The sequence below is a fragment of the Macaca fascicularis genome, chromosome 10 (genome assembly GCF_037993035.2).
Source record: "Macaca fascicularis isolate 582-1 chromosome 10, T2T-MFA8v1.1".
Taxonomy (NCBI): Eukaryota; Metazoa; Chordata; class Mammalia; order Primates; family Cercopithecidae; genus Macaca; species Macaca fascicularis.
This window is the reverse complement of record NC_088384.1, coordinates 18,294,853-18,319,536: the sequence shown is the minus strand read 5'-3', so window position 1 is coordinate 18,319,536 and position 24,684 is coordinate 18,294,853. Positions and strand designations below refer to the sequence as shown.

At 44.8% G+C, this 24,684-nt stretch overlaps 1 protein-coding gene across 4 annotated transcripts in view; it reads right to left on the bottom strand.

Annotated features, from left to right (window-relative positions):
- The window catches only part of LARGE1 (LARGE xylosyl- and glucuronyltransferase 1), a 633,576-nt gene that overhangs the window by 55,336 nt on the left and 553,556 nt on the right, over positions 1-24,684 (bottom strand). For 3 of the 4 annotated variants that reach the window (XM_005567477.4, XM_065522217.2, XM_065522218.2), the window contains one exon: positions 7,813-7,968. The exons of the other annotated variant lie outside the window; for it this stretch is intronic. In XM_005567477.4, the coding sequence (XP_005567534.1) occupies positions 7,813-7,968 (156 nt within the window). The remainder of the gene's footprint in view (positions 1-7,812; positions 7,969-24,684) is intronic. 4 annotated transcript variants of the gene reach the window in all.

Here is a 24,684-nt window from a genome sequence, read left to right as displayed (position 1 = left end):
TACTAAACTGAGTTTAGTATCTGGTTAATAAAGGAAGGGCATATACTTTAGCAGCAAGTTTCCTGTCCAAATTGGTTAAAACCCATCTATTTTAATGGGTTTTGCATTTAAAAAGATGAGGTTCCTTTACTTGGAAATACCCTTAGGTGGAGTAAGGCCCTTTTGATGATAAAGCATCGCCCTACAAATACGATACTTAGGGGAGTCCTATGTTTCTAAATAGCAAACTGAATGGCAACTTCCTATGCTATCTTCTGGGCTGTCAGGTACATGCGAGGTGGAAGGATCCTTATTTCCTTATGTTTCATTAAAAAAAACCCAACAAAACACAGACTCCAGAGGACAGGGCTCAGATCAGTGGGTTCTTTACAGAGGGAAATATTTCAGCCCAACATGAGGTAGAACAGTTTAGCATCTGGAGCTTTCCAACAGCAGAGTAAGCTGCCTTGAAAGGTAGTGAGCTCCCTGTCTTTGGGAGGATTCCAGCAGAAGCCAGATGCAAGCCTATTAGGGATACCGTGGAATGATTCTGAATAGGTAAAACGGTTGAGAATAGCTCTGATTATCCAACTATGTCCTGGGAGAGTCCCGGGGTTTCTTGGATATTCTTTTATAAATTTAATTTAATTTTAGGGATGGGGTTTCGCTCCATCACAGAGGATGGAGTATAATGGATCGATCATAGCTCATTTCAACCTTGAACTTCTGGGCTCAAACAATCCTTGCGCCTCTATCTCCAAAAGTGCTAGGATTACAGGCATGAGCTACTGCACCCTGCCACTTCTTGGATATTCTTCAAGGGCTGGGTTGCTAAGGAAAAGGGAGAGAAATGCTAAGGTACAGAATTCTAACCTCCGTCCCTATTTCAATCAATCAACTAATAATAACTAATGCATTCCAAATGCTTACCGCATTCCATAAAGAATTTACGAGTCCCAGGGAGAGATGCCCAAACTATGGGAGACAAGTGCCCGTAGCCAATCAGCTGCTGTCATTCCAGAGCACTGGGGGAGCCTGCTCTCTTGCAAATCAAACTGTCTTGTCCTAGAGCAAGTAGCCCAACCAGAGGCTCGGAAATGGGGCTCTGCCTCTCACATCTTAGCTCCTTGATGAAGAGTTGCATCTCTGACTAGATGGATTTATTTTTATTTTTAGTTTGACAGCAAGGCAAACCAAATGGCCTTTTCTTCCTACCCTGAATTTCTGAATTGATGGGGATACGCGGGATTGTCTGACCTACAGCAAATGTGACACCCCCTCGCATTCTTCACAGACAGATTTCTCAGAGACTCTACGGGTGCCCTTCTCTGCTAGATCTTTTTACCCGAGTTGCTAATAAAACCCAAAGCCTATTTGTGGAACAGTGGATTATGATCACATGGGCCAGACACTGGGGTCTGTGAAGAAATGCATCCCACGGCACACTGTGTTCCCGGTGCCAAGTCCTTGTTTTTTGGCCATAAATTGTCCATAAAACCCCCTGGCAATGGCGCCACGGACCCATTTCTCAAATGGTAAACCCAAGGCTTAGAGCATTTAGGTGACTTCTCTGAGGTCATGTGTCTATTAAATGAGCGATTCAGATTACCAGAGAGCTCACACCCTTATTGTCATTATCAATTTCCCAGTGAAAAAATTAAAATAATGCAAAAATTCACTTGTGCAGCCATTTCTTTCTTTCTTTCTTTTCTTCTTCTTCTTCTTCTTTTTTTTTTTTTTAAGATGGAATCTTGCTCTTATTGCCCAGGCTGGAGTACAATGGCGTGATTTCAGCTCACTGCAACCTCCGCCTCCCAGATTCAAGCGATTCTCCTGTCTCAGCCTCCTGGGTAGCTGGGACTACAGGCGTGTGCCACCATACCTAGCTAGTTTTTGTATTTTTAGTACAGATGGGGTTTCGACATGTTGGCCAGGCTGGTCTCAAACTCCTGACCTCAGGTAGTCTGCCTGCCTCAGCTTCCCAAAGTGCTGGGATTACAGGCGTGAGCCATCACGCCCGGCTGGTTCCTCCTACTTTGTATCTCCACAAGCACCGTGTGTTTCCCCTTCCTAACACATTGTTGTCATTTTACCATGAAGTGCATTTGCATGACTTTGTAGTTAATGTCCACATCTCACACTAGGCTATAAGCCACTGAAAATCACTTGCTTTGGGCTCAAAGTGCTTTCAGCCTCCCGAAGTGCTGGGATTACCGGAGTGAGTCACCATGCCCCAGGTGCAACCATTTTTATAGTTCTCACACTGCCTTCATTTGAATCTGAACTCCCAGCAGGTCCTCGAGTGATCACGCTTGTGTTCACTCCTGGTCTCCAATGTTCATGCTGCTCCCTCCCACCCACCAAGTTTACCCTTCATACTCCTTCACTCCTACTTATTCATCCTTTAAATCTCACCTCCTCCAGGAAGTCTTCCTTGATGCACCTTCTCTCCCTAGTTGTGTAAAATGCCCTTCTCGTGTGCTCTCGAAGCACTACCACTATTCTGGCACTAATCGCACTACTTAATAATCCTCTGCTTGTATGTATCCCTCACTCAACAGGCACTGCAAGAGCCGAGCTTCAATCTGCAATGCTGCCTGCTGGAACACTAGCCCTGTGTCTGGCAACTAAGTGAATTATCAACTGGGTGGATGATATGGTTTGGCTGTGTCCCCACCCAAATCTCATCTTGAATTGTAGCTCCCAGAATTCCTACATGTTGTGGGAGGGACTCAGTGGGAGTTAATTGAATCATGGGGGCAGGCTCCCCTCATACTCTTATCATGGTGGTGTATACGTCTCATAAGATCTGACGGTTTTATAAGGGGAAACCCCTCTCACTTGGTTCTTGTCCTCTCTCTTGCCTGCCGCCATGTAAGACGCCCCTTGCTCTTCCGCCGTGATTGTGAGGCCTCCCCAGCTGTGTGGAACTGTGAGCCAATTAAACTTCTTTCCTTTATAAATTACCCAGTCTCGGGTATGTCTTTATCAGCAGCATGAAAATGGACTAATCCAGTGGATGAAACGAGTCTAGAGTCACTTAGACACTGCCATCAGAGCCTGCTCCCATCTAGGATCTCAAGTCCAAAGAAGAGGTTCCTGACTTGGTTTCTTTGAGACTCACCACCATCTGTGCACTTATCACAGCTCTAATGACCTCCTGCTACAGAGCTGGGAGCATCGGCTTTGGGCTGGATCCAAGATCGTACCCTTTTCCTCCGGTTGTGTTTGCAGATAACACTTGACACGCTGCGGAGGACCAGGTGGTAAACTCCCTACAGAGCTGTGGTTCAGGAGTGCAATGTTTACAGACTCTCTCTTTGCCCCAGCTCCAGCTCCAGCCCCTGCCAGCAGAGGAACGGGGCTGGAGCAGGGCATAGGAACCTGCTTGTCTTGATTTATGAGTGCTAGCTGCACCTGCTCCTATGTTCTTAGCACCCATGAAACAATCCATCTGCTCTCTCCATTCCCACTTCTACTGTCCCAGATCAGAGTCCCGCCCATCGTGTTTTTGCCTGGGATGGGGCATGTCCTTTAAGTGGTCCCTCAGTTTTGTCTTTTTCATTTCATCCTCTACCTTGAGTGATTTTTCTCTAATATAAATCTGCCCATCACTAAAACCCTTTGGGGGCGTGAGGAGAAACTCCAAGCTTCTAAGCACAGCCAGGGTGCCTCCTGGTCAGTTTCGTTCCTAGCCATGCCCCCAGCATGCCTGTGCTCTGGTACACAAACTTCCAGCATGTTCTCTTTCAACAGTTCACTTTTTCTTCTGCTCTTCCCTTTACTTGGTGGTACTTCATTCTTCCTTCTTAAACTTGCTTAGTATATTCATTCAATAAAGATTTATTAAGTGCTTATTATATGCTTGATTCTATCCTGTGCTAGGGCGGAGAACCTCAGAGGTGAATAGCACAAAGTCTTTAAGAGTCTTATGTTTTGGTATTACATTTATGAAAAAACCTAGGAAACAAACATATGAATCGGGTAAACAGGAGTAGATGCTCTGACAAAAAGAAAACAGGGGCTGGGCACAGTGCCTCATGCCTGTAATCCCAGCACTTTGAGAGGCTGAGGGGGGTGGATCACCTGAGGTCAGGAGTTCAAGACCAGCCTGGCCAACACAGTGAAACCCCGTCTCTACCAAAAATACAAAAAAAGTTAACTGGACATGGTGGCAGGCACCTCTAATCCCAGCTACCTGGGAGGCTAAGGCAAGGAGAATCACTTAAATTTGGGAGGCGGAGGTTGCAGTGAGCCAAGATAGTGGCACTGCACTCCAGCCCAGGCGACAGTGGGAGATTCTGTAAAAGAAAAAAAAAAAAAAAAAGTCAGGTGCAGTGGCTCATGCCTGTAATCCCAACATTTTGGGAGGCCGAGGCAGGTGGATCACAAAGTCCAGAGATCGAGACCATCCTGGCCAACATGGTGAAACCCTGTCTCCACTAAAAATACAAAAATTAGCTGGGCGTGGTGGCGTGTGCCTGTAGTCCCAGCTACTTGGGAGGCTGTTGCAGGAGAATTGCTTGAACCCGAGAGGCGGAGGTTGCAGTGAGCCGAGATTGTGCCACTGCATTCCAGCCTGGCAACAGAGCAAGACTCTGTCTCACAAAAAGAAAAAAAAATAATAATAAAAAAGAAACAGGGCATGTCATAGACAGTGACTTAATAGGTTACTTTGTGTGCAGGTGGGGGTAGGGGATTGGAAAGTTTCTGTGATGTCACAGCTGAGACATTTAAACACAGAGGGACAGGTATTCCCGCCAGTGAGAACAGCAAGCACCAAGGCCCTATTGTGAGCCCGGAATGAAGGCACAGAAAGGGGGTGGGTGTGGCCCATGCATAGTGGTCAAGGGAGAGAGGGGAGACAGACTGGGATGACAGCCATAGTGACTGCTTAGAGCAAGCTGCTCTCTCATTCTTGGGCCTCCTGGGCACATCTTCCTCTTGGCATCTCTAAGAGTTGTTAAGTGGCAGGCCACTTACATACAGTGGGGGGCTCAGTCTCTAAGTTCAACCCCCGTGCTCTACATGGCTCCTGGCAGATGGCCAGCATTCACGCACTCTTCCTGAGCAAATAAGCAAATAAATATGGTCACAGATTCCGAGAAAGACCACTGATGACTTCTTCACCTCGACGATCCCCCCAGGGGAAGGAGATGGTAGGAAAAGCTGGTGAGTCACTTATAAAACGTCTCATTTCTTATGACACTGAGCAGCAGCAGGGCACGGGAACGCACCGATACAGATGATTAACTGACGGCTTCATCCTGCAAGGCTTTTTATGGGACCTTCTCCATTGAGGGGTGAAATAAACGAGGCACGAGAACAGTTTCCATTTAACGTTTGGAAAAATGTGCCGAATGGACCCTCGAATCTTGATGATGACAAATACGGATGTGAGCAAAGAGAACGGAAGGAAAAACCGAAAGAACAGTGTTTGTTGAGCCTCTAAGTGCTTCCCAGAATCTGAGAGAGTTGGAGTGCCTGATGGTTTTCTTTCTTTTATCACCAGATGTGAAGGAGGGCAGATGCTGAGAAGGCCTCTAGGGTGATGGGGAGAAGGGCCGGGGCCAGTGGCGATCCACTGTGACTTGGGGACCCAATCACAGAGAGTAGGGGTGCACTGTGACCAGCATCATCCTGATAAAAGACCAGGCGAGCACATGCCTCTGGTCCTTCCATAGGTGCCCTTCCCTGCCATTGGGAGCCTAAAAGAATTCTCACTACATCCAAAATAACTATAAAAACAGCAGCAACAACAACAACAACAACAACAAATCAAAATTCCGACTCTTAAACCCAACATACAACCTCATAGCAATCTGGCTCCTGCCTACCTGAGCCTTCCCTCCCCACCAGCTCCTGGGCACACTGGCCATCCTTCTGTTCCACACCCCGGACCTGTCCTGCCTCAGGGCCTTTGCACCAGCTACTTCCTCTACCTGGAATGTGCTCCCCTTGCTCTTCTATGGGAGGCTCTTTCACGTCATTTAGGTTTTAGACTCAACATCACCTCCTCATAGAAATCCTCAAACCAGCGGAGCTGCTCAGCTGCTCACTAATACATTGCTATGTGGCGGTTGCCACTGGCTGATCACTGTTTTCTGAGACTTTAGTTATTAACTGTGTCTCCTCCACCAGAATACAAATATCATGAGATCAGGAACCAAAGTCTTTTTTCACCTATGACTACTCAGTGCACAGAATAAGTACAAGGTCCTCAGTAAACGTTTGCTGCCTAAATGAATGAACCAGATTCTTCTGTGTCTAATACTAAGGGTCAAGGGAAGAGCAGAGTGCAAATATTTACTAAGCATCTAACACAGGGCCAACACTGAGCTAGGTGCTTTGCATGCATCTTCTCAGCTACTCTCAAAACATCCCACGTAAGATTTACTTATTGATTGATTTATGTATGTATGTATGTATGTATGTATGTTGTTTTTGAGACAGAGTCACACTCTGTCGCCCAGGCTGGAGTGAAGTGGCATGATCTCGGCTCACCTCAACCTCCGCCTCCCGGGTTTAAGCAATTCTCTTGCCTCAGCCTCCCGAGTAACTGGGATTATAGATGCCTGCCACCATGCTTGGCTAATTTTTGTATTTTTAGTAGAGACGGGATTTCACCATGTTAGCCAGGCTGGTCTCGAACTCCTGACCTCAGGTGATCCGCCCGCCTTGCCCTCCCAAAGTGCTGAGATTACAGGCATGAGCCACCGCGCCTGGCCCCAGAAAAGTTTTTATTCCCCATTTGACAGCTGAAGAAAACGAAGCACAGAGGTTGAGTCACTTATTTGAGATCACACAGGTAGTAACCGGAAGGAATTAAAGTCAGGTCAGCCTGACTCCCCATGCCCTGCTTTTTCTGTTAAAGTGCCTCTTCTCTATATCCTAAGAACTCACAAAAAGTCTCAACGTTGCTCCTTGTTTCCTGTGGGACCATGGGCGACCTGCCTAATCTCTCTGTGCCTCAATTTACTCAACTCTAAAAAGTGGGTTTTGGCCGGGCGCGGTGGCTCACACCTGTAATTCCAGCACATTGGGAGGCCGAGGCAGGCGGATCACGAGGTCAGGAGATCGAGACCATCCTGGCTAACATGGTGACACCCTGTCTCTGCTAAAAAATATAAAAAATTAGCCGGGTGTGGTGATGCATGCCTGTAATCCCAACTACTTGGGAGGCTGAGGTGGGAGAATCGCTTGAAACTGGGAGGCAGAGGTTGCAGTGAGTCGAGATCACGCCACTGCACTTTAGCCTGGGTGACAGAGTGAAACTCTGTCTAAAAAAACAAAAACCAAACAAAAAAGTGGGTTTCTATGAACATCAAATGAGATACAATATGAACAAATTGTAAGTGGTGAAGAAACAGAGAAACGGGAATAGCTATAGTAGACTATAGCCATGGCGGTGACTGAGTGCCTGCCTAACACTGTCTTCACTCATGCTGACCCCTAAAAGAGCCAGTTACTCGTGAAAAGCTCTTTTTGTGTTTCCCCATGCACTGACTCCACTGAATCCTGGGTCTCCCATGTGGATATCATGTCCGCAAAAACGCTGGCATTTCCTGGCTATGAGAGACACTTGATCTTTCCTTTCAATGGTGGTTTTGCTTAATCCGTTTCTTCTGCTTGGAAACTCACTTCTGACTTCACCTCGTCTGCATGCGAGGGACCCGCTGATGTACCTGTCTCCCCCACTAGACGGTGGACCCTGGACACCGATGGCATTGTGTTCATCTAGGTCCTGCTGTAGAGCCTGGCATGGGGGAGGTCCTTGATGATGGATGAGCAGAGAAGCCGCCCTTTCCCTGTCTCGCCTTACGAGCCACTTACGTTTTCACTGTTGACATCAGCCTCACTGGGGCAGCCAAACAGCTCCCGCCTCAGAAGATTGCCGTCATACTCCAGGAAAGTCAGGTAGAGGTTGCGAAAAAACTCCACGTGCTTGTTCTTCACCCGGAGCTTCTTGGGGGAGTTCCAGTGAATGACCTGGCAGGGAGATAAGGAGGTGGTCATGTGCGGCATGGGTGGGGGGGCCCTCACACCTGTAGGAAGCCACAGCTCAGCACTAGGCTAAGCATTATTTGAGGGTCTGCTCGTTCACTCATTCAACAGTTTGGCAGAGTGGTTAAGGGTAATGGCTCTGAGGCCAGGTCGCCCGGGATCAAACCCTGACTCTGCTCTAGGTAGTCCTTTAATCTCGCACAAGTGACTGAATCTCTGTGCCTCAGTTTCCTCATCCGTGAAATGGAAATAATCTGTGCCAGTTATTACATTGTCATCTCTCAGCCCTAAGATGTGATGCTTAGGATGTGACTCTGCACACCCTATTTCTGCTTAGCCACCTGCTGCCTGTAGGTGCTGCCCAGAGGGGGCATGACTGGGCCATGTTGCCCAGGCTGGTCTCAAACTCCTGGGCTCAAGTGATCCTCCCACCTTGGCCTCCCAAAGTTCTGGGATTACAGGTGTGAGCCACTATGCCTGGCCTAGAATATTTAAATAGTACTAAAATTTCTTCTAAGAAAGCACCTTAATTTATTATTAATATCTGGTGGCATTCATTGCTAGTATTAAAAAGGATTCATTATTACTATAGAATAACCATGATTAGTAAGACATAATTTGTATTAGTTTATTTAATACTTATAACAGGCCTATGGGGCAGCACGATTATTAACTCCATTTTACGGATGGGGAAGAGGCAGAAAGACTCTGTAATTTGCCTGTGGTCACAGAAAAGTAGGTTTGGAACCTCTGTAGCCTGATTCCAGAGTCCACCTGCTTAACTACTCACTGGGCTTGCACTGTGTCTGAGATCGGCACACAGGGACCAAGGAGACTGATGACTAGGCCAATGAGATGGTCTCTCACAGCTGAGCCACACGAGCTGAACCCTGAATGATGGGTGGAGGCAGAGCATCCAAGGGGACAGGCCGAGTCCAGATGAGGGAAATCGCACACCATCAAAAACAGCTAAGCCAGGGAAAGACCTCAAGGGGGCTGCACTGTGAGGTGGCCCTGGTCACATACGATCATATTCTCAATGCTCCTTGGCAGACACCAAGGCAAGGCTGAGCCCAGTGCGATGGCGTGAATACCTGAGCACAGTCCACAGAGAACCCTCCATGGGACACCTGTCACGGGAAAGGGAAGCCTGTACTGAGTGGCCACTTTTCATGCCCTTGGCTGGGAGCCTTCTCCTGGGGGGCTTACCCATGGGTTGAACACTTCACCAGCAGTTTTACATTCACTGGCTTCTTTTGGTCCTCACAATGACCCTAGCAAGGCATGCAATCGTAAAGAGGAAGAAACAGTGAAGAAGTGACTTGCCTATGGCCACCTGGCTGGTAAACATGGGAGCTAGGCTTCAAACGTAAGCATGTCTGATTTCCAAGCCCACGTTCTTTCCTCTACACTGTGGAGGACAGAAGTGAAGCTTTTAAAACGTTCTGTTTCATGCTTTGTCTGATTATAGAGGACACAAAATAGCCTTTCCCTCAATGGCCCCCTACTGTCCTTACTCTCTCCTCCTGCGGGAGTTGAACAGTATATCAAATGTAAGGGACTGTCTTCCACTCCCCCACAAAATTCACATGCTGAAAGTCTAATCGCCAAGGTGATGACATTAGGAGGTGGGATCTTCGAGAAGTCATTAGCTCACGAGGGAAGAACCCTCATGAGTGAATTAGTGCCCTTAGAAAAGAGACCCCAAAGTGCTCCCTTGCTTGCTTCCACCATGTGAAGACAGATGGGAAAGGTGCCAACTATGAACCGGAAAGCATGCCCTCACCAGACACCGAATCTGATCTGCCAGCGCCCTAACCTTGGACTTCCCAGCCTCCAGAACTGAGAAATAAACATCAAGCAGCCAGACTGGACTAAGACACTGAAGGAAGGAACTGGGTGTCCACAGCTCAGTCACTTCCTGCTTCGCTCCTTTGCTTGGGTTCCATCTATGAGAGTCTGCAGCAGGGTCCAGAGCCTGCCATCTGAAGGGAGGACTGGAAGACCCAGCTCCCTCTGCCCTGTTTTGGGAATGTGCATTAGCAATACCCATGGAAGCTGGCTGGATAAATACTGCTCTAGAAGACCAATTTTCTCTCTCATGGCATAATGAAGGATGGGAAACCTATTTGGTCCAAACCACATCCCCATGACCTCCCATAACTAACAATGAATGATATAGTAGCCAGAGTTAGAACTATGGACCTCAGACCAGCCGAGGTCTGAATCCCAGCTATGCTCTTTACTTAGCTGTGTGTGTCTTTGAACAACTGGTTTCTCTTCTTGGAACCTGTTTCCTCAAGTGCAAGGAAGGGATCAGCAAGCCTGACAAAGTAGGTAAGAGGGTTAAATAAATGCCTAGCTCCATGCTTGCATGTCAGAGTGGCTCCATAAGTGTGGGTTTCCTTCCCTCTCAAAGATGGGGCAGGGAAGGAGGAGCTCTGCCCTCCTTTCTCCTTCCTGCCAGCATCAGTCAGGAAGCAAGCACTCAGCATTCAGGAGGGTACAGAGGGCTGGCAGGGATGAAACTATTTGATGAGGTTTACATTTCAGGGACGGATGAGTGTGCAATATGTGGTTTTCTTCTTGTGCCTTTTGAAGGGTAGGAGAGGGAAGACTCTCCCCTGAGAACACATTCGATCTGGGCATAAGAAGATCCTAGGCCATGCATTAAAATAATTGCACATGGGCTGGTGTCACTCATACCCAGTGGGTATCGTGTCTTCTCTGAGAATGATTCCGGTGCTTGCCAAGTGCTGAGTCAGCAGGAAAGTTGATGGATGTGGATCTGACTGAGGAAATGTAAGCTTCCTCAACAGGGAGAAACTTAAACTAAGTGAAAAGAAGGGCTGGCCTATGGGCCCACAAAGAAACAAAGCTTAATGTATTGTGCACAAATCTGCCAGGTACTTAAGAGACATGGTCTCATTAAATCCTCCAAACAAGCCCATTTGAATCCCACTGTCCACTTTATGGAGATGGTATGTGACTTGCCTGTATCTCACAGCTGGTAAGTTGCAGAGCTGAGACTGGAAGCCAGCTCTAAAGCCTAAACCTGAGGCTCTTAACTACTATCATATCTAGTCCTAAAGGGCTGAGCATTTTACAGACGAGGAGAGTGAAATTTACAGAGAAATGAGTCCGCTCCACATCACATGGTGAGTCTGTGCCAAGTCAGGGTTGGAACTAGGACCCAGGTCTCCTGGTGCCCCACAACACACCCCAAGCCATCTGTTAGCTTATCAAGCCTCATCCTGCTCTGCAACTGTCTAGTTTGTGTATTCACAAACTAGATCTGGGTTTGTGTATTTACTACAGGCAAGTGCTGGTGTTATATAAGAAGGAACATTGGGGAGTGGATGGTGAGGTCATGGGCAAGCACAGGGGGTTCTAAAGCTGATTGCTTTGCAATCCAGCTTCCTCTGACCGCCAAGCCCATTCAAAAGTCTATTAAGGTATATTCAGATTTACATTTTGCTCCTGAGTTTTTTAATCATCAGGACATAGAATACTCCATTACCTTGTGCTAGGATCTAAATAAATAATACTTAGTTTGGTGCAAAAAGTACTTGTGGTCTTTGCCATGAAAAATAGCAAAAACTGCAATTACTTTTGCACCAACCTAAATACCTATCATGTATCTAATACCCATTATATGCTAGACATTAAGCTGGTGTTTTTTGTTTGTTTGTTGTTTTGGAGACAGGGTCTTCCTCTATCACCCAGGCTGGAGTACAGTGGTGCAATCTGGGCTCACGGCAGCCTCAATCTCCCAGACTCAAGTGATCCTTCCTCTTCAGGCTCCTGAGTGGCTGGGACTACAGGCACACACCACCACGCCCAGCTAGTTTTGTTTATTTTTTGTAGAGATGAGGTCTCACTATGTTGCCCAGGCTGGTCTCAAACTCCTAAACCAAAGTGATCTTCCTGCCTCAGCCTCCCAAACTGCTGGGATTACAGCACTTTGAGCCACTGCATCTGGCCAGGCCAGGGTTTTTAATGTATGTGTGTATCCATATTCATATATATGAATATTAAATATACAATACCTATTATTTACTTCTCTACATTGAATGTGATCATGGGATTAGAGAGGAAACAAAATAGCTCTCACCTTTCCCTCAATAGCCCCCTACTGCCCTTACTTTCTCCTGTGGGGGTCGAATAGCTTATTAGATGTAACGGACTGTCTCCCACTCCTCCTCAAAATTTATGGATGTGATCACGAGATCACATTCAATCAAAACAACCTGATACGGTGGTTTCTATTATTATCTCCATTTTTACAGACGATGAGTCTGAACCTCAGACTAGCCCAGGGTCACTAAGTGCGTACGTGCTCAAGCTTAATACAAAATCAGATCTGTCTTGCTCAGGATATTAGTCAGGGTTCTCTAGAGGGACAGAACTAATATGATAGATATATAAAGGAGCTTATTAAGTCTTAACTTACATGATCACAAGGTCCCACAATAGGCTGTCTGTAAGCTGAGGAGCAAGGAGAGCCAGTCCAAGTCCCAGAACTGAAGAACTTGGAGTCTGATGTTTGAGGGCAGGAAGCACCCAGCATGGGAGAAAGATCTAGGCTGGGAGGCTAGGCCAGTCTCTCCTTTTCATGTTTGTCTGCCTGCTTTATATTTGCTGGCAGTTGATTAGATGGTGCCCACCAGATTAAGGGTGGGTCTGCCTTCCCCAGCCCAGTGACTCAAATGTTAATCTCTTTGGCAACACCCTCACAGACACACCTGGGATCAATACTCTGTATCCTTCAATCCCATCAAGTTGACACTCAGTATCAACCATCACACTCAGAAATGATTTTCTTTCTTTTATATCTCATGTATTCATTCAACAGAGAGTAAGATGAGCACTGATTTTGTGCCAGACACTGATCTAGGGGCTGTGAATGCAGAGATACACACAAGAGACCCTAACTCTCTTCCTGAAACTTACAACTTAGAGAGGAAGGTATCATAAAACTGTCCATTTTTAAACTACAAGTATGATAACGTGCGTTTAAAGAGGCAGTTGGTGATTCTTCCTGGGTAGGGTCACATTAAGCGGAAAGAAACCAAGGCCCAGTGTGGGAAAGTGACTTACCCAGAGTCACACAGCAGAGGTAGAGGTAGAGTCCAGCTTCTGTCTACCGGGCCACTGCTCTGTCCACTAAACCACATTTCTCACTCTGGAAATCTGACTTAGGATCTGTGTTGCTGATATATATATATATTTTTTATCACTGCTTGTTTGACTACTAAGAAATGTCATGTCCTGGTCCCTTGAGGGAAAGAATCACCCATCATTGCTGGCTTGGGGGCAGCAAGCTGGTGACTACTAAGAAATGTCTTGTCCTGGTCCCCTGAGGGAAAGAATCAGCCATCACTGCTGGTTTGGGGGCAGCAAAAGCTGGTGGTGTAGACATTTATTGACGGGCTTTCACATCTGGGACAGAGTGACACTGCAGAATGCACCCAAAATAGATTTTTGTGAGGAGCTGATAAGTGCATGTGGATCTACAAGGATTGTGATAAAAATCTACGATACCTTGTTCCACTTTCTGAGGCATGTTATCACTGTAGTAATAATAATAATTATTAGCAGCTAATATATATCCAACACTTACTGTACGCCAGGCACTGCTCTGAAAACTTTACTTCTAATAGCTCGTTTACTCTTTACACAACTCCATGAGACAAGTGAAGCTCTCACTATGTTACCTGTCAGGTGAGAAAAGTTTAGCACATTGCCTGAAGTTACATAGCTAGAAAGTAGGAGAGTCAGGATTGGAACCCAAGCAGATAGAAAAATTAGAAATCTGCGTCCCTTATTTCCCCCATATCTGTCATCACATTAAATAACTCTGTTTACAGAAATGAACATGAGACTGACAAAAGATGACAGGATCAGAAATGAAACCTACTCTCCCCTTCTAATACCCACCCCTAGGATACTAAGGCTGCAGGGTGATTCAGGATTTCCCAGATACACAGGTGGAGCCTCCAGTCTGGCAGGAAGTAGAGAGAGCGGGGCATGGAGGTTGCATATCAGGTGGGCTACAGGAGCTGCCAAGCATCAGAGGCCCCATGGGTGTGATCTGATTGGATCTGAAATGCCTATAAAGGCTGAGTATATGTGCAGACTTGGAGTCAGCCTCTACTGAGCCAGAGAAAATTGACAGAAATTGATTACTGTCCAGGAAACTTAAACATCATCTGGGAAGGCAGCAGAAGTCAATGTGATTAAAGGAGACATGAGAAACTCTATCACCCATCAAAGGCACAGGAAAAAGCAGTTCAAAGGCAGAAACAAGACCTCAGTACAAGGACAAGGCTATGGAAAGAGTTCAGCCAACACTTCTGATGCACTCAGACCCCAGAGGGTTCATAAAAGTCATTAATGGCACAAAAGAGCGAAGAAATCAGAGCCTGTGTGCAAATGCCCAGGTGAATAAGAACATAATCTCTTCCAATTTCCTGGGATAAGAGGCATTGGAAAATGGGTCTCCATCTCAACACTCCTATCGACCTTCTACAATCCACAGAATAACACGTAGCCTGACAGGTAAGCCTGATGCAAACTGCCTTCCACTTATGATTCCAGCTCTATATCTAGGCTAAAAGCATTCCTGGTATTTCTTAAACATGTTTCTCATGATGCTAGGTCTTTCCATATGCTCTCCCCCTTGCTAGAATGGCCTTACTTTCTCTCTACAATGCCCTACCTTCTTTTCTTTTCTTCTTTCTGAGACAGAGTCTCGCTCTTGTTGCCCAGGCTGGAGTGCAATGATGCGATCTCAGCTCACTGCAACCTCCACCTCTCAGGTTTAAGCGATTCTCCCGCCTCAGCCTCCCGAGTAGCTGGGGCTACAGGCATGCATCACCACACTTGGCTAATTTTTGTATTTTTAGTAGAGACGAGGTTTCGCCGTGTTGGCCAGTCTGGTCTCAAACTCCTGACCTCAGGTGATCCGTCCACCTTGGCCTCCCAAAGTGCCGGAATTACAGGCGTGAACCACTGCGCCTGACCTACCTTCTTTTCATACCAATGCCAGCTCATCCTTCATGGCTGAGCTCAAATGCACATCTGCAAAGCTTTCCCTGCACACTCACGGTAGAAGGCTGCCTCCTTGCGTGTCTCCCCCTCCAACCCATTCTTCCTAACAGAACACTAATTTTGTTTGTAGGTGCAATGTCTCCCGCCCCTGTGAATGGATCATGACCCAAGATTTAAGCCAATCATGATCCAAGTCTCTGATTTCCCAGACTACCTTGCAGCCAAGGGTGGCCACGTGACCTAGGAACGCCTAAAAAGTTACATAGGGAAGCAGCGATTTCCTAATAAAAACGTTCACATATGGCTAGTGTCCTCTTCTCACTTCACTCACCTTTCTATCGTAAACAGATGTGATGACTAGAACCATGACAGCCATCCTGTGACCATGACAGGTCAACACATTGCTCTCCTATGAGCCAATGTCTGTGTTTGCCTACTCTGGAGTTCTTTGGTAAGACAAACCCCCTACTTTATTTTAAGCCACTGCAAATTGGGTTTTCTGATTCACATTGTAAGTATTCCTAATACAACACCCTAGGCAGTTCCTAGGTCCTTCTTCAGTGCTCTACAGGCTCTTGCAGTTAGCTCTATTAGAGAAATCTTTATATGCTTCTTGTAATTATTTATTTACATGCCTGCACCTGGCAGCACTGGGATGTGAATTTTCAGGCTGGCAGGGAACTTGACTTATTATTCTTTTGGAGTGCCACAGTGCCTGGCACGTAGTTAGTATTCAGTAGCTGCCCTTTGGTTCAAGAATGGAAATCATGATGATGACATTCTCAATAATCCTCACATTCTGTCTGTCTATGGTAAATCAATTATAAAAGCTCTACTAATGTGGGCTTTGGAATGGAGAAACATATTCTCCTTTTCTTTGTCTAAGGGACAAACAGCTTGTCATTTTTTCTTGAAGGAGTTTAAGCTCCCGCTGTTATCCCCTTGTTTGGATTTTCAAAGAGAAGGGCACTATTTTCACAAGTCCTTCTCCTTGTCATCTTTGGGATTACGACACATGAGAGAAAAGGAGGAGCAGACAAACCTACAAGCCAGACCCAGCTCCAGCTCTGATCTGCACTTAGTTGCTATGTAACTCGCACCTAGTTGCCTAATATCACAGAGACAGCCCCTCATCTGTAGAAGGAGCATAACCACAACTACTTTGCAAAGTTGTGGTCAGTATCAGGACTGATGCAATGATGGAGATAAAGGTATATTGCATGTGTTCATTCAGTTATAAAAGACATCTGGTTTAGACTTCATGAAAGAGTCACCTTACCAATGAAGAAGGCTGGATGAAAACAGAACCTGTATGGGGGAAGGAGGAGTAAGAAACAAGATTTTAAATAAGGGACTGCAGATTGTCACACAACCTGAGGGGCAAGGATAGGGAAGGTACAGACAACACAGCCCAGAGATGAACCAGGCCAAGGGCAGGTCCTCCTGGCTAGACTTCAAGGAGAGACCCGAAAAGGGGACTATTCTGAAACACAGGCACTTTAAGTTGGGTTTAAAGTACTGGGCAGATGGGAGGCGGAGGCTGTGGTGAGCCAAGATTGCACCACTGCACCCCAGCCTGGGCCACAGAGCGAAACTCTGCCACACACACACACACACACACACACACACACACAAACACACACACAAAAGTACTAGGCACAGATCAAGAGTGCTATTGGGCAAGGGCAAGGCATTGATCTGGTAAGACTTAGGTTCAAATTTTACCATTGCCTTTTCTGTCACTCCAAACTACCTACTATATTTGAACCTCTATTTTCCAACCTCTTAAAAGAAAATAATAATACCTGCTGCATAGGATCAATGAAACAAAAGCTGTAATGGCATTGTAGTAGGTAATTTTATGTATCAACTTGACTGGATCATGGTATGCCCTGATATTTGGTGAAACAATTATTTCTAGGTGTGTCTGTGAGGGTGTTTGCAGATGAGATTAGCATTTGAATTAGCGGACTCAACAAAGCAAATGGCTCTTCCCAGTATGGGAAGCCATCGTCCAATCCATTGAGGCCCTGAATAGGACAAAAAGCTGAGGAAGGAGAAAGTTGCCTTTTTTTTTTTTTTTTTTTTTGGCTCACTATTTGAGCTGGGACATCAGTCTTCTCCTCCTTTCAGACTGGTACCGATATGGTTTGGCTGTGTCCCCACCCAAATCTCATCTTGAATTGTAGCTCCCATAATCTCCAGGTGTTGTGGGAGGGGCCTGGTGGGAGGTAATTTAATCATCGGGGTGGGTTTTTCCTGGGCTGTTCTCATGATTGTGAATAAGTCTCACAAGCCCTGATGATTTTATAAAGAGCAGTTCCCCTGCACATGCCCTCTTGCCTGCCGCCATGTAAGACATGCCTTTGCTCCTCCTTTGCCTTCTGCCATGATTGTGAGGCCTCCCCAGCTTGGTGCAACTGTCAGTCCATTAAACTTCTTTTTCTTTATGAATTACCCAGTCTCAGGTATTTCTTCATAGAAGTATGAAGATGGATGAATACAGGGACTTAACCATCCTTGGTTCTCAGGCCTTCAGACTCAGATTGAAATATATCACTGGCTTTCTTGGGAATCCAGCTTGTAGACAGCAGATAGTGGGCCTTCTCTGCCTCCATAATCCATGAGTCAATTCTCATAATTAGTATCTTTAGATACACATTCTATTTCCTATTGGTTCTGTTTCTCTGGAGAATTTAATGTAGGTGTCCACCATGGAGCCTGCAGCAGATCTGTGCTCAGTGCTTGTGATATGAATCAAGTCTGTGGAATATACATACTCCATTCCCACATGATGCTCTCTTTGAGGAAGGCTCAGCATTAGCTAAAGTGACACTGTCCAACATCCCAGATTGTTGGATCCTTGAATGCAAGAGCTGTGTTCTATCCAACTTTGCAGGTAAAAGGAGGCTTGGCCAATGTTTGTTGACTTCCCGTGGATTGTACCTCAGCTTCCCCATGAGCTGCTGAAGCTTCCTTTCCATCCCTCTTCCTTTTCCTTTCCAATTCCTGACAATTATCAGGTACTGCTATTACATAAAAATTAAATAAAAACGATGCCCTTTATACCAAGACATCTCTTTCGCCACAAAAGTTAGCCACAGTGCAGTCTGGGGTCCTGGCACTCATAACTCTTTGGCTCCTGTCACACAGATTCCTGTTGCCTTTTGGTTTTTAGTAGTCTCAGCCAAAAAAGAAAAGAAAAATTTCTTCCTAGACAAAAAATACATCATTATCCAGGAAAGGGGAAGAAAAGAGATCCAACTCATTCATGACTTAGTCTTCTCATGTGGAAAATGTAGACACTTAGGCCAATGCATGAATCCCAGGCCTTGTGTTATATCCTATCATTTCTTGTTCTGTCCTCTGTAGCATTTCTTATTTTTCCCTGCCCAAGGAGGTAGAGGCTAAGGAGGGGATAAAAAGACAATAGGAAAACGGAGACTCTTCACAATATTCAGGGCTGGGAAGGTCATGAATCCAGGAGACGATTCAGCTGTATTTTCTCTAATGTTCATCACGTTCAATGTGTTGGGTTCCTTTATGCTATAAAATGGGGGTAAAAACCAATTTGAACTGGATTCTGTTACATGCAAAGAATTCCTGATGCTGCCTTCATAGCAGGACATGAAGAAAGATGCAAACAGCGTTAAGTGTCCTCAATGACTGCTGCCTTTATGCGACTTCCCTGCAGACAACCCACACAAGACCAGGAGTGATAACCAGCCCGTATTCTTCCTGTCTCTATGGAATTAATTACTAAGACTGTATTCACATTTTAGCCTCCCCACAGTGTCCTCCTCGGGGGTGTGACGGGAGGACAGGTAGGCTAGAAGGAAGCAGATACCAATTCTAAAGGCTGGCATGGGATCCCTAGCTGAGGAAATTGGCCAAGGTGGGTTGAGGAGCAGCTGGCTTGAGTCTCATGGGATGTTGCCAACTTGGCTGAATTTCAGTAATGCCCTTGGGGGTGAGCACCATAGGATTCACTGCTTGGAAACCCTGGGAGAGGCAGCTGAGCTTCCTGGTTCCCAGCAGGCACCTTCCATGGGGCCCACTATCGCTCTTTTGTCTACCCTGCATCACCGTCCTTTGCAGAAGTAGACCAGGCCTTCTTCCCATGATTCTATTGGGGTTGTCAGTCATGCCTGACCTGCCAGAAGCACGGACATGGACTCTGACCATTCCTAAGAACACAGAGATGGGTTCTTGCATGGACACCTGTCCCATGAAGGGTCAACAGAGTCCTTTTGAGGAGACACTGAGAGAAAAAGGCCCCTCTCTTCAATCTGGGTTCATGAGTACTAGTGACTCTTCCATTAGCCTTTGCATTTTTTATGTTTTCATTGCACATTTTGCCTGAAATGACAATTGATCGTTTGTTTTCTTGTGTGATAGCTGTATTCCGCACTAGAATGTAAGTTCAAGGACAGCAAAGGCCTGGACTGCCTTGTTCACTGTTGTGTAACCAGTGTCTAGGTCATAGCAAGTGTGCAATTAATATCTGTTGAATGACTAAGCTCATAGCAAGTGTGCAATGAATATCTGATCAATGACTAAGCTCTAACTACTGGCTGGAGGCCTCAGGAAGCCGCTCTGCCATAACAGAGAAAAGCAAAGGCAGAGAGGGAGAGGGAGAGGCTAAGTCATGTGAGCACCCATATCTAGCTGCATCAATGCAGAAGGCATGGTACGGTGGCACTGCACTCTCAAATATTGAAGTGTTCTGGCAAAGTCTTCTACCAACCAACCGTACTATTACTTATTTTTAGTGTATTTCATTAGCATTATAACTACTAATATTTAATTAAAATAGCCCTCACAAAATGAATGGCTTAAAGAAGAGTCCTGCATTATAACCCAAAGTATAAAATAAATGAGTGCATATAGATATAAACGATTTTTAAAATAAATAAATATAAATGGAGAAAAAGTGACCAATCTTCAATTTCAGAGAAATTCTAATAATATATGTAGATACTACTACCCCCTTTTTGAGGAGATGCATCTTAATCCCTCCATTTCCAGTGCAGGGTAGATGTAATGACTCACCTCCCAAAAATAGAGTATGAAAGGGAAAATTAGAAACATTTATTTCCTTATTTATTTATTGAGACGGAGTAACCCAGGCTGGTGTGCAATGGCGTGATCTCGGCTCACTGTAACCGTTGCCTCCAGGGTTCAAGCGATTCTCCTGCCTCAGCCTCCCGAGTACCTGGCACTACACGCACGCACCACCACACCCAGCTAATTTTTGTATTTTTAGTAGAGACGGGGTTTCACCATGTTGGCCAGGATGGTCTGGATCTCGTGCATTCATGATCTGCCCGCTTTGGCCTCCCAAAGTGCTGGGATTACAGGCGTGAGCCCCCGTGCCCAGGAGAAAATTAGTACCTTTATAGTGGAGAAACCTAGCCAACATTGCCTTTACTACATAAGAAGGGCTAACATCCCTAGTAATGCTGTGTGTGGGCATCGTGTACCTCCTGATACATTGTGAGGAGGAGGGCACTTCACATCCGTGATATTCTTTCCAAAAACCTATCACCTCAGTCTAATCGTGAGAAAGTATACTAGACAAACCTACTTAAGGGACATTTTAGAAACTACCTGACCAGAACTCCTCAAAACTATTGAGGTCAGTCAGAAAAACCAGGAAAGACTCTGAAATTATGACACACCCAAGGAGACTAAGGAAATAAAGCTTAAATGGAAAAATTGAGTGAAATGCAATGAAAGCTTGAAGTTTACTTGAAAAGCAATATATTGATGTTGGTTTGTCAGTTTTGATGAAGGTACCACTGTTAGAAGATGCTGGCCAGGCACGGTGGCTCATGGCTCATGCCTGTAATCCTGGCACTCTGGAAGGTGGAGGCGGGCAGATCACCTGAGGTCAGGAATTCAAGACCAGCCTGGCCAACATAGCGAAACCCCGTCTCTACTAAAAGAAAATACAAAAATTAGCCAGGCGTGGTAGTGGGCACCTGTAATCCCAGCTACTTGGGAGACTGAGGCAGGGACAGAATTGCTTGAACCTGGGAGGCGGAGGTTGCAGTGAGCTGAGATCGTACCACTGCACTCCAGCCTGGGCGACATAGTGAGACTCCACACCGCCCCTCCACCAAAAAAAAAAAAAAAAAAAAGATGTTCATGTGAGGGGAAAGTGAAACTGGATGACAGATATATACAAACTCTTTATGCTACCTTTTAAACTTTTAAGTCTAACATCCTTCCAAATAAAAGCTTATAATTAAAAAAGGGAGTTCTGGCCGGGCGCGGTGGCTCAAGCCTGTAATCCAGCACTTTGGGAGGCCGAGACGGGCGGATCACGAGGTCAGGAGATCGAGACCATCCTGGCTAACACGGCGAAACCCCGTCTCTACTAAAAACACAAAAAATTAGCCGGGCGAGGTGGCGGCGCCTGTGGTCCCAGCTACTCGGGAGGCTGAGGCAGGAGAATGGCGGGAACCCGGGAGGCGGAGCTTGCAGTGAGCTGAGATCTGGCCACTGCACTCCAGCCTGGGCGACAGAGCGAGACTCCGTCTCAAAAAAAAAAAAAAAAAAAAAAAAGGGAGTTCTACAAAGGAGCTACAGACGGAGAATAGCAATAAGACCAGTTGATGTGAGTAGTAAGAAAACAGCTGAGCTGACACTTCTGTTCCCAGTACCAGCTCTTCCTTAGCTCCATTACAAAGTAGAGAAATGACTCCCTAATTGGATCTGACAAGAAATTGGCAAAAAATTTAAATTCTCAAGACTGTTTGAAATATGAACTTACAACCACTATCATTCAGGGAGAACTTCAAACTGTGTATTACGCCTTGAGATATTACTTAATGTTAGTATAAAGATGCGTGATTTGCAAGACATTTAAAAACAAAAGCATTCAGAATATGCAGACGAACTCTCTGTAATTTCTGGATGATGTTTAAAGTCTTGCGATAGTCGGTCTTAAGCTTGACAATGTTTCACTGAACTCCGTGAAAAGAGGTTAGAAGTCTCTTTAGAGATTTCTTTCATCAGAATAAAGGATAATGAAGTCCAGTAAGGAGAATACTTGCTTTTCTTTCTTTTTTTTTTTTTTTTGCCTTGGCAAAAATGGCTGTAAAAATACACAAAGATAATATGGTAAGAAAATGAAGTAAGTTCCTTTGTCAGCAAATATTGCAGGAAGAGTCAGAGAAAACTACGCTGAAGGACTGAAGCAACTAGTATTAGACTGAATTACATGGGAGATTTGCTATGGAATTATATCAAAGTACAGAGTACCGTGTGTGGGCTTACACTATTTGATAGATTCTGTTTAGATAATGAAAGACACAAAGAATGACTTTTTTGTGAGTACTAAAGGCAAAATGTCCTGCAGAGTTATATACTGAGTGGTAAATTCCTACTTTAATGATAACAATATTTTATGAAAAGAGAGTATGTGGAATCATTAGAGGTAGAGTGCTTTAACTGGAATAACAAAAGGATTCGGGAGTAAGGTCACAGAGTCAGCACCCTGCAATGAATTCCTTTGACTCCATCATTGCTAAGCAAGCCTGCAACAAAGTACTTGAAACCAGCAGGCACAAGCACTGCTAGATGCGCCATTGATTTAGATAATTTTATACAGGCAAGACTAAAAATAGCATTACAATTTTACAGTACTTTCTAATGACATGAGAGGGGGCAATGAAAATGTGTGTAACACACAGCTTTGCTGGCTAACTCAAAGCAAAGGACATGTAAGAGATGGCACACGTGAAGAAAGGATGGTTGCTGGTGGTATTCTATCTCACACTTTTGAAAAAACACACCTACTTTAAATCTAACCCTTCAGTGGAAAGGTGACAAATGAGAAAGTAAATATTGTGCATTCAGACGGAAACTCTGAAACAGGATACAGCTTTTAGAAAATAAATGTTTGAAATTGTTTCCCTCATTATGGGATTGCGAGGCCAAAAAATGATGTTACCTATCAAAGCCCTCATTTCTATATACTTAGAAAACTTCAAAATAGATTTAACCTTCCAAATGAACTTCCAAATAAAAAACATTACAGTCTTCACTTAAGGTTGATAGATACTTGGAGGCTGCAGCTTTAAGTGAAATTATATACCCTATAAAGAAATCAATTTACCTTGTTAGTTGATATAAACAAGAGTTAAGTTCTTATGACACATAGTGTGTTGTTTCACTTAAAAGTCACAGTTCCCGTGAACCTGTTGACATTGAAGTGAGGACTTATTGTACAGTGGGTTTTGAATGTGTTATCAAAATGCTAAAGAATATTTAATAAATTATCAAAAGCAAATGATGGTCATCAAGAGAGACTTAAATATAATAGCTGACTGCTACAAATATTTTTGTATGATTTTCAGATTAAACTGAAACAATGAGTATAAAATGTATTAAGCACAGTCAAATGATGTACTTTATTTCTATTTGGATCTGTGAATTTTAGGAGGCATCTTTTTTTTTGCAGTCATAGCCATTAAATCCAAGTACTTGTATAACATGCCTTTAAAAGTAAGACTACGAATCACTGTGACATAAAGTACTAAACCAACATTTCAAAAATAATGAAGCACATTCAATAATATTGCTATGTTTAAACATGAATACTTATAATGTTTTTCATAAGAGCAAAAGGGTTTATTATTACTAAATTGACTTCAAATTACTCAAACATATAATAAAACAAAACTTTTCTGTTTTATAGTATATTCATGTGCCACGATAAAAATATGTTTGCACTGGAATAGGTTAGATAAGAAATATTTTAGTACTGTGACCCACAGAGTCCAAGCTCCTTAGTACACAGCCTGAACTCTCTGCCTATTTCCTTGTTATTTCTGGACACCATGATCTTTTAGGCCCCTGTGTTCATTCATACTATCCTTTTTTATGTAGCACCTTCATTTCTGACCTGGATACCTCTAAGCAATATTGCACAGTATTGTTCACATTATGTGGAAATTAGCAGTTGAAACTTCTGTCTCCCCCGTTTGTGAGGCTCTTTCAGGGCAGGAAATATGATGAACTTGTCTCTATATCCTCAACTTCACTAAGTGTCTTCAAACCCTTGCATACAACAGGCACTCAGTACTGGGTAGCTTGCGAGGCTGAAATGCATTTTGCAGCCCTTTCCTCACGGGTAGTTTGGATCTTCAGATGTACACCTGGATATGCTACCTGCCTGCCCCCTTCATTATAACTGGAAAATTAAACCTTGGTCTCTTGCTCACCTTGGTTACTCTTCTCTGATCACGGCCAAGCTATGAACCCATGATCCATTCATTTTATGGTCTTTTCCAGAATCTCGAAAGTAGATCTTCTAACTCCTCCTGGACCACCCTTTCTCTGCCTAGCCTGCTGGCTTTCTGAGGCCCGGTGTTAATATCATGCACCTGAGCCTTCTATATGGTAGGCTCTCAGTTAGCGGCTCAATGTCCATGGTCGTCAAATACTGCTTTACAATGGTGCTTCCTTTGCTCAAAATTGTGTTCTTCTTAATAGAGCCAGTATTTATGTAAGGAAGAATGGGCTTCTAAGGAACTTGTCCAACCAGGCATTCTATAATCAAAGGGGTCTTTCCTGTGTGTTGATATAAAATAGATGTGGAAAATGCTGGGATCAACAAAATCAATCAGATTTTCTGGC